Below are 9,637 nucleotides of genomic sequence, written 5' to 3' on the forward strand. Positions count from 1 at the left end.
TGTACATTTAATGTGTCTGTGTTTATTTTGTATATGTCGTACATACACTATCATTTATTATAAATGCTTAAAATATTATTTCTGTTTAAAAGACTAGAAATGGAGAGAGTAAATGGAGTTGCTCAAGGTCACAAATCTAGTAAAAAGCAGAATCAAAATTAAGTCAGAGGTTTGAATTCCAAACCCGGTGTTCTTTCTGTGCTATACTTTATTGCCTACCTATAATACATATTTACAGGAAATTTATTAATCAACCTAGTTCTAGTCAGCAACCAAAGTGAAAAGATATATGAATATATATTCAGTGTAGAATATTTTTCTTTATTTGACTTTTTTGAAAAGCATATTTATTGCATGTGCAAGTTATGAGGCATAAAAATAAACTGATCGCACTATCTAACTTAAGAACTAGAGCATTACCAATGCAGTTATGTCAGCCTGTGTGTCTTTCTCCATCTCATCCTGTCTCCCCCAGATTGGTAACCACTTCTCTGGATTTTGTGCTTATCCTTCTCTTGCTTTTTTTTAATTAATAGATTTTATTTTCGGAGCAATTTTAGGTTTACAGATAAATTGAATGGAAAGAGAGTTCCCATATGCCACTCCATCCTCCAGCACACACACACAGTACTCTTATTATTCACATCTTGTATTGGTATGGCATATTTGTTACAATCTATGAACTAATATTATACATTATTATCACAGAGTTGACCTTAAGGTCTGTTCTTTGTGTTGTACATTCTATGGAATGACATAGACCATTATAGGACGATACAGTATAGTTTCACTGCCCTAAAATTTCCCTATACTGCCTCTGTTTTTCCTTCTTTACCAGATACTTCGTAACAAGTGATCTTTTTCCTGTTTCTGTCATTTTGCCTTTTATAGAGTATCATATAGTTGCCATCACACAACTTTTCAGAATGGGTTTTCACTTAGTAAGATACATGTAAGGTTCCTCACTGTTTTTTAATTGCTTCATAGCTTATTTATTTTTAGTGCTGACTTAATATCCCGTTGTCTAGATGTACCAGTTTGTTTTATCCTTACACCTGTTGAAAGACATCTTAGTTACTTCCAGGTTTTGACATTGATAATAAAAGGCTGTGCAGATTTTATGTGAACATGAGTTTTTACCTCATTTGGACAAATACCCTGGAGCATGATTGCTGGATTGTATGATAAGTGTATGTTTAGTTTTCTAACAGTCTACCAGACTGTTTTCTAAAGTGACAGTACCATTTTTCAGTGTACCAACAGTGAATGACAGTTCCTGTTGTTCCACATAACTCACCACATCTGATGTTGTCAGTGCTTTGAATTTTAGCCATTTTAAATAGGTAGGTAGTGATACCCATCATTTTAATTTGTCTTTTCCTTAGGACATATGATACTAAGCATCTTTTCATATTCTTATTTGCCATGAGTATATCTTCTTTAGTGAGATGTCTGGTCAGATGTTTAGATCGTGAGTTGGGAAATATTCCATCAGCCTCTATTTTCTGGAAGACATTGTAGATAATTAGTATAATCTCTTCCTTAAATGTTTGATGGAATTTATCAGTGAATCCATCTGGATTCACTGTAGATGCTCCAGAGCTAGAGGTCACAACTACCTTGAGCTTCTACCTAAGTACAGAGTATAGAGTCAGCTACCACAGTGTATGTATTGTTGCTTTGCAAATGTTAAGTGTAAATCTGTCCGCTTTATCCATTTTTAAATTCTTAATCCATAGCTTTCAACAAGTTTACATAGCTTTTCATAGAAGTATCTTGATGTTTACTGGTAACCAATTCATTTTAGTTGGCTTGAACTGGGCCTCATACTCTCTGTTTTGGAGGGTTAGTGATTATTAATTCATTTTCTTGAAGAAATATAGGCCTGCTACATTGATCTATTTTTTTCTTTCTAAGCATTGGTGGTTTGTATCTTTCAAGGAATTGGTCCATTTCATCTATGTTATCAAATTTGTAGGTATTGAGTCCATGTATAATATTCCTTTATTATCCTGCTAGTGTCCATGGGATCAAGGGATGACCCCTATACATTTCTGATATAATATATTTCTTCTCTCACTTATTTTAATTAGCTTGGCTAGAGGTTTATCAATTTTATTGCTCTTTTTAAAGAACTGGCTTTTTGTTTCATTGATTTTTCTCCTGATTTTCTGTTTTTAATTTCCCTGATTTCTGCTCTAATTTTTTTCACTGTTTTTCCTTCTTCAGATTTAGATTTTTCCTTTCCTTATATATACATTCCGTGCTATAAATTTTCTTCTAAGTCCTGCCTTTATTCCATCCCAAAATGTTGATACTTTTTGGAATTTTTTTCCATTTAGTTCAAACATTTCAAATTTTTCCCAGGGCTTTTGTGACTATGCATTAATGTGTGGGATAAAAATATTTGTAGATTTCCCCACTCTTTCTCTGTTACAGATTTGTAGTTTAATTCTGTTGTGGTTTGAGAGCATACTTTTCATGATTTTTGTTTCTTAACATATGTTTTATGGACCAGAATGTGGTCTATCTTAATGAATATTCCATGTGAGTTTGAAAAGAAGGTATGTTTTGTTGTTGTTGGATGACTAGTCTACGTATGTCAGTTAGATCCAGTTAATTGAGGGTTTTTTTCAGTTCAGCTACGTTCTTACTGATTTTCTGCCTGCTGGATTGGTAAATTACTGATTAGAGGAGTTTTGAAGTCTCCAGCTGCCAATAGTGGTTTTATATATTTCAAGATTATGTAATGAGTATTCTTTTCCCCTGGTAAACCATGGGGAAAATAAGATTATTCCCTTTTTTTGAGATTAACTTCTTATATTTATTGTGCCAAAAAGCTAAAACAGCATACACATAGTGTAATTGAGTTGTTTTGAGTAGTTAACAGGTTTCCTTTTGATTAAAAGAACAGTGAATATATCTGCCTTCTCACGGAGATCTGGGAGGGGTCACCTGCATGTGTACTTAAGAGGAAGTAATTTTAAATACGGAAGATTTCTTCAAATCTAAACTGTGATAATATGTTCTGTTTTCAATTTATACTGGATTACATCTTTTTTTTTCCCTCGTCTATTTGTTGGCTTTCTAATTTATGATTCTCTATTTGCTTCTTTTACACCTTATTTATTATAGGCCCATAAAATGTTATTCTGAGAGCAGTAGCTTAAGGCAAAAAGGAGCAAAGTTTTACTATAATCTAGGTCTTATTTTGTAATAAAGACTTCGTTGTATATGTATAGAACAGAAGGTTATGTGATATCAAGGAAGCTGTCGTATGCCCTTTCAGTTAGCTACTGCAACCTAAACTCACAATTTCTCCTTGTTAAGCATATTTTTGGATACCAAAGTAAGTATAAATGGAATTGATTAGGTAGTATTATTCTTTCTACTCCAAAGAATGAAAGTAAGGAATAAAAACGACACATTCAGAGTGTCTACCAGGGTTTGTTAGCTCGCTAGGCAATTGGAGGAAGGGAAGTTTTGGTTTGTGGGGTAATCTCAGGGAAATACTGGGGCATCCTGGAAGGAGGACTGTTAGACTCTAATATTGGCCTGTATGTCTGGAAGAAGAACTTGTTCTTATTTGTGGCACTGACAGCAACTGTACCTTTTCTCTAACTTTAGCTTTTGTTCTGTACTGGTTTTTGTTGGTTCCTCTGTAACAGAGATGGGTGGACTTCATCCTGTCTTTATGTTTGTATTCTGTGAAAATAAATGCTTAGGGAAACATTTTCTCTGTGAGAGTCCTTTGCCAGACTGCAAAGACTGGAGAGTTGCACTTACTTAGGCAGAGAGTAGGTCAGACTTCTGAGTTCCCAGAGGGGGTTTTAGCAGTGTGCAAACGACTGTATTCCTCAAGAAGTGCCTTTCTAGTGAGACACAGTATACTTTTCATTGAGATCTTGGTTTCTTCATCTGTGCATGCTTAATAATTGGGAGTGTGATATAGGACATTTTGTAGAAATGTGTCCATTTTCTACTTAGGTTTAATATTTGGGGTAAATAACTACATGGAGTATGATATACTAAGAAAAAAATTAATTTAGGACTAATTGCAGTTCTACCATGTATATCCTAGGAATCTGTATCTCTACATTCATTTATTTTGAGATGAAGTATGTTTCTGCGCTCATTTGATTTCAAACCTTTATTCTTTATTAATTTACAGACTCTTTTGGTAGTTTTGTATATCTTCCTTTATCACAGCATGAGTAAATATTTAGGATTAATGAAGTGATTAGTTTATAAGACCCAAAATAGTTTTTTACAAAAAAAGTATGAACAAGAAAAGGCAGATTTGTGACATTAAAGAAACTGTAACTTTACCAAATGTTACAAGCTTATGCTTAGGATGGCAGTTCATGCTTGCCTCACCAACATCCTACTCAGTGATACTGATACAGTTAGATTATACATGATTCCTTTTGTGGGCATAATTTAATTTTTCTTCCATTGAAGAAATGTATTTGATATGGTAAAGGAAGGAGCTTTAAGAAATAAGTGTAAAATTACTGTTAACTAGACGGGTAGAAGAAATGCAGAGGAGTAGGTAAGTCCTATAACTTGAAAACTCCTAGTAAGGAGACTTGATTAGATTGAATGCCATGGGAGGAAAAAGAAGGAATATAACTTGCCATTAAATATTTTGTAGAGATGTCTTTTTACTGGCCACATAAAAGCAAGGCTGTGATTTTTTTAGGACCTTATTTTTCATCTTTATTGAAAAATTTTTTGTTCTTGAGAGGTCTTTATTTGTTTTTTAATGTTTTTAATGTTTGTTTATTTTTGAGAATGAGAGAGAGGGAGAGCAGAGAATGGGGGTTGGGGCAGAGAGAGAGGGAGACACAGAATCCCAATCCCAAGGCTTCAGGCTGTGAGGTGTCACAGCAGAGAGCCCGACGCAGGGCTCAAACCCACAAACCAAGAGCCGAAGTCCTGAGCCAAAGTTGGATACAACCGACTGAGCCAGCCAGGTACTTCGAAAAGTCTTTAATATATCTAATACTCAGATTTAAAATTAAGTTCAAAATAGAGTCAATAAGATGAGCTCTCAAAACTGAAATAATTTACTATCAAAAATGAAAACTAAAATAAGGAGGGGCATCTGGGTGGTTCAGTTGGTTAAGCGTCAGACTCCTGGCTTCAGCTCTGGTCATGATCTCACAGTTTTTAGATCGAGCCCAGAATCAGGCTCTTTGCTGACAGAGTGGATCCTGCTCCGGATTCTCCCTCCCTCTCTATGGCCCCTTTCCCGCTCGTGTTCTTTCTCTCTCTCTCTCTTTCTCTCTCAAAATAATAAACGTCAAGTAAGTAAATAAATAGATAAGCAGGGTCTTCAGACATTATCCTTTAGTCCTTAGGATAATTGGTGAAAAATGATAAGTAAAAGTAATAATAATAGTAGCTATCATTTACTATGTGCTGGGCACTATATACAGCCCTTTATTATTTTTTTAATGTTCTTAAATTTTCGTGAGATTGCATTACATCTATATACTAACTTATGGGGAAAATGACATATTTACAATATTGAGTATCCCAGACCACAAACATCATATATCCCTCTATTAATTTAAGCCTTTTAAAAGTTCCATCATTATTTTTTTTAACTAAGCCCTATGCTCATTCCGATTTCACCAGATGTTCACTTAATACCCCCTTTCTATTCCAGGACCCCATACTGTATTTATTTTTTTTTTAATTTTAATTTTTTTCTTTTTTTAATTTAAATTTTAATTAACATATAGTGCAGTGTTAGTTTCAGGAGTAGAATTCAGTGATTCATCACTTACAGACAGTGCCTAGTTCTCATCATGACAGGTGCTGTCCTTAGTACCCATGTAGCCCAACTTCCACTCACCTCCCTCCATCAACCCATAGTTTGTTCTCTGTCTACTCAGTCCTTCATGTATGCATTTTGTTTTCTCTTTTTATTTCATAAGGAACTTAATTTTTATGTGGTCTTATTATTTCCATTGTTTTATGGAGAAATAGAGAAAGAAGGGCCCAAACCCAGATCCATCTGATCCTCTAGAGCTGGAGATCATAACCATTTGGGGTTTCTTCCTGAGGACAGAGTCAGCTGTCATATGGTACACATTGTTGCTTTGTAAAAAATTCAGTGCCAAAACAGAAGTCCAGTTTTTCTTTTTTACTATTTTCATGGCTTCCATGGCTTTCAACAGGTTTACATAACTCTTCAGAGTTACTTTGATGCTTACTGGTGGCTAATTTATTTTAGTTGGCTAGAACAAGAGCTTTTTAAAACCTAGGTTAGAAGTCTAAAGTCTTTATGAGCCAGTTGTTTACCTGCACTGATCACAAGAGGAATCTGTCATAGCTCAGGAGTGTCAACATGTGTTTATAACACCACCAGAGTTCACTGTATTATGGTTTCTGTTTGGGGAATTATGTCATGATCTGAGAAAGGTGTTATCTGTTGTGTCAACCGAAGGAACTTGTCATTTTTGTGGACTTTTTGTGATAACGTTTATCTGTCATATATGGCTTTCTAATTCATTAGGCAGGAGGTTGGTCTAGGCAATTATAGAAGATAGTTTTTCTTAGAAATTTAGAATGTAGGAGTGTCACTTAGCTTTAGTCACAAATAGCTTCTGCAGTGCCAGCCATAAAGAAATAATATAGAGGAAAGACAAAAACTGAATACAGTCATGTAAAAAGACAGAAGTAGACATGACTGAGAAGATACTGTTGTTTTGGTATACTTTTGAAAACCTAGCTTTTACTTTCTGGACCTTATTTTTGTACCGCCTTAGGTTTTTAAATGTACTTCCTGTCTTATTCTCGCTCCCTTTTTTTCTGATAGAGATCATATAGTATAGGTATGTTTCTTACCTTTGCCTAGGAGAAATTCTTTCAGCATTGCCATTCGGATATAATGTTTGAGCTAAACTTATTTGAGGAGAGAGTTGAAACTACCATTTTCTTTGTAAGATACCCACCATTATGATTTTAGATGTTATCTTTGATGTTAGCAAAGCTTGTTGTTTTCTGTAGTGTTTCCTTTATAAGCAGCTATAATTCTCTTTACTCAAATTCTGTCTATATGAAGCAGTTTGTAAACCGTATGTTATGAACCAATTGGATGTAGTGATTTTAAACTCATTTGTGTGTATTTCGCTGTAGTTTGATACAGAGAAATCTCCTGATTTTCAGCATGGAGTGGGGAAAGAAACCCTGATTATAGTTCTCCTTCTCCATTAAAATTTCTCCAATTTTTTTTTGTTTTGTTTTGGCTATTTTTCTCAACTGTCAGTGGAATTATTGTCTTCCTGTCTCCATATTCAGGTAGTGTCAGTGGCTGAGTATCACCGCAGGATCGATGCTCTAAATACTGAAGAACTGCGCACACTCTGCAGACGTCTCCAGGTGCCCCATTCAGTAGTTTAAACCCCTCCGGAGATTGAATACTCCTTGTTTTTAGTGTCATTTGTCAGGGCAAATCTCATTTTTTAAGGATTTGTTTTGACTGCAGCACTAAAATAACCCCATCAGAAAATTCCTTTTTGTATTAAAAGAGTACAGTTTTGTCTTGAAGAGCCTCCAGGATTATCTTTTCTATCGTCTTTTCATTTTAAAAATATTCAGAGGAATTTTCTGTCACTGTAGAACTGTCTTAGTACTATGTGCTTCTTAGAGCAATGAGGAGTGTTCAATTAATTTTAACATTGGAAGAATGTTTTTGGGTTTGAGACTGATTCTTTACTAAACAGAATCTGGAAGATGAGGTACTATTGGAAAATTTAAAAACCTTTAATGAATAGCAAGGCTTAAATATTTTCTCTTTCTTAAGGCTATTTCAGTTGTATCAATCCCACATCAAATATTTTAATGAGATAAATTGTTTTTGGTCTTGAAGTATTCCTGGTTGGTATTAGAAATACTTTGGAATAGTATACATCAGAACTAGATAAATTTTTTAATTCCATGAAATAATCTTTGTGATTTTTTTTAGAAGCAAGAGAGTGATACAATTGAACTCATTTTTCAGCTTTGTGTATTATTGTGTGCTTTCCTCTTCTTAATGAGATACACTTTCATGACTGTGCTAGAACTATTAAATTTTTTCTTTTAATGCTTCTCATGCTGCCTTGGATTTTGTTTTAAACTTTCACATCATCAAAATAAGGGTAAAACAGAATGATGATGTGAAAGAATTAATGTAGTTTAACTTCTCACCAAAAAGCAATACAGTTCTAGAACACGTATTGGTTGAAAATATAATGCTCTTTACGTTTGGTAAGAAATCTGTAAAAGTAACAAAATAATTTAACAAGATTTCATGCTTAATTGAATCATAATTACTGTGCATTGCTGCATTTTAGTTATGTGCTCCAAAACAATTCTCTTTTCAATTTAAATATTTCATAAGTAATAATTATGTCTTATATCTTTTATTTTCTAATATTACTGTTTTATATATTAGAATTAATATGAAAAAGTGTCAACAGAATAAATTATATAGGAGTTTGTTTTGAGTTCATCAACATTTTTATCATTTTAAGAATATCAGATCATGTCCATCAAGCAAAAGCATATATTCTTTTGTAATGCATCAAATTCATCTAATTTTAAAAATATGGTTATCGAAAATCTTTTAAATTTATTGTATGGTAAAATTGATTTAAAAGACAGTGTTTCGAAAGTAAAAATAAGACATTTTTTAAAATAATGGTAACTTTGTCAATGAAGCATATAAACCCATGTTTTCACACATAGGGATAAACATTACATTTTTTTATTGTACTATTCTTTAAATTTTGGCACCTAGAAAGTTTCCTTAATTATTTTTGACAAATTTTATGTTTACTGTGGAAAAAGAATCCCACTTATTTTAAATAGTGCAGATAAATAGCAAGTTAGCTAGTTCACTTTTGCCCTTTAGTAGCAAAATTAAAGCGTGCATGTGACTTTTCCTCTTACACAAAAAAAATGGGTGTTCATTGTTATCTATCCGTCATATAGGAGATGAGAAAATATCTGCTTATAGTTGAAAAATCCTTTTCTACATTGGATATGTCATTGTTAATTACATGAGCATGAGCATCTTTGCCTTCTAAAATCCTAAATTAAAGTTTTAGCCCCCATTTTAAAATACAAAGTTTTATTTTTCTCAAAAGGCAGTAATTTTTTAATGTCTGTTGTAATTTTATATTAACATGCTACTTCTGCTTACTTCTTTAGATTACTACAAGAGAAGACATAAATTCAAAGCAGATTGCTCCAGTGAAAGCAGACCTGGAGTCTGAATCTTTTCGACCAAACCTAAGTGATCCCAGTGAACTCTTACTGCCAGATCAGATTGAAAAGGTATGACATACCCACATATGTGCATTTCTGAGTATGTACCTATGGAGTAAAACAGCCTCTTTTTAGTTGCTTTCAAAACTAAAGAAGCAGGGTTACTGCTATTAGTCTTCCTTCCCTGTGAAGAAAAAGTAAACAAAATATAGCAAAGAGTATAATGGAAGATATTAGGAGCAGACATTAAAATAAGCAGTAGCAATTTTTTAAAAAAATTTTTAAATAGTGTATTGTCAAATTGGTTTCCATATAACACCCAGTGCTCTTCCCCACAAGTGCCCTCCTCCATTACCACCACCTCTTCCCCCCC

The 9,637-nt window shown here is 33.6% G+C and overlaps 1 protein-coding gene across 8 annotated transcripts in view; it reads left to right on the forward strand.

Moving 5' to 3' along the window:
* OXR1 (oxidation resistance 1) overlaps positions 1–9,637 on the forward strand; it is a 427,046-nt gene that overhangs the window by 408,354 nt on the left and 9,055 nt on the right. For 6 of the 8 annotated variants that reach the window (XR_003903487.1, XM_029924062.1, XM_029924064.1 and 3 more), the window contains 2 exons: positions 7,312–7,392; positions 9,208–9,333. Coding sequence is in view for 7 of the 8 variants with exons in the window: in XM_029924062.1 (XP_029779922.1) it covers positions 7,312–7,392; positions 9,208–9,333 (207 nt within the window). In the remaining variant the exon portion in view is untranslated. The remainder of the gene's footprint in view (positions 1–7,311; positions 7,393–9,207; positions 9,334–9,637) is intronic. The other 2 variants (XM_029924063.1, XM_029924067.1) reach the window with 1 other exon arrangement.

Source organism: Suricata suricatta, chromosome 15 (genome assembly GCF_006229205.1).
Source record: "Suricata suricatta isolate VVHF042 chromosome 15, meerkat_22Aug2017_6uvM2_HiC, whole genome shotgun sequence".
Taxonomy (NCBI): domain Eukaryota; kingdom Metazoa; phylum Chordata; class Mammalia; order Carnivora; family Herpestidae; genus Suricata; species Suricata suricatta.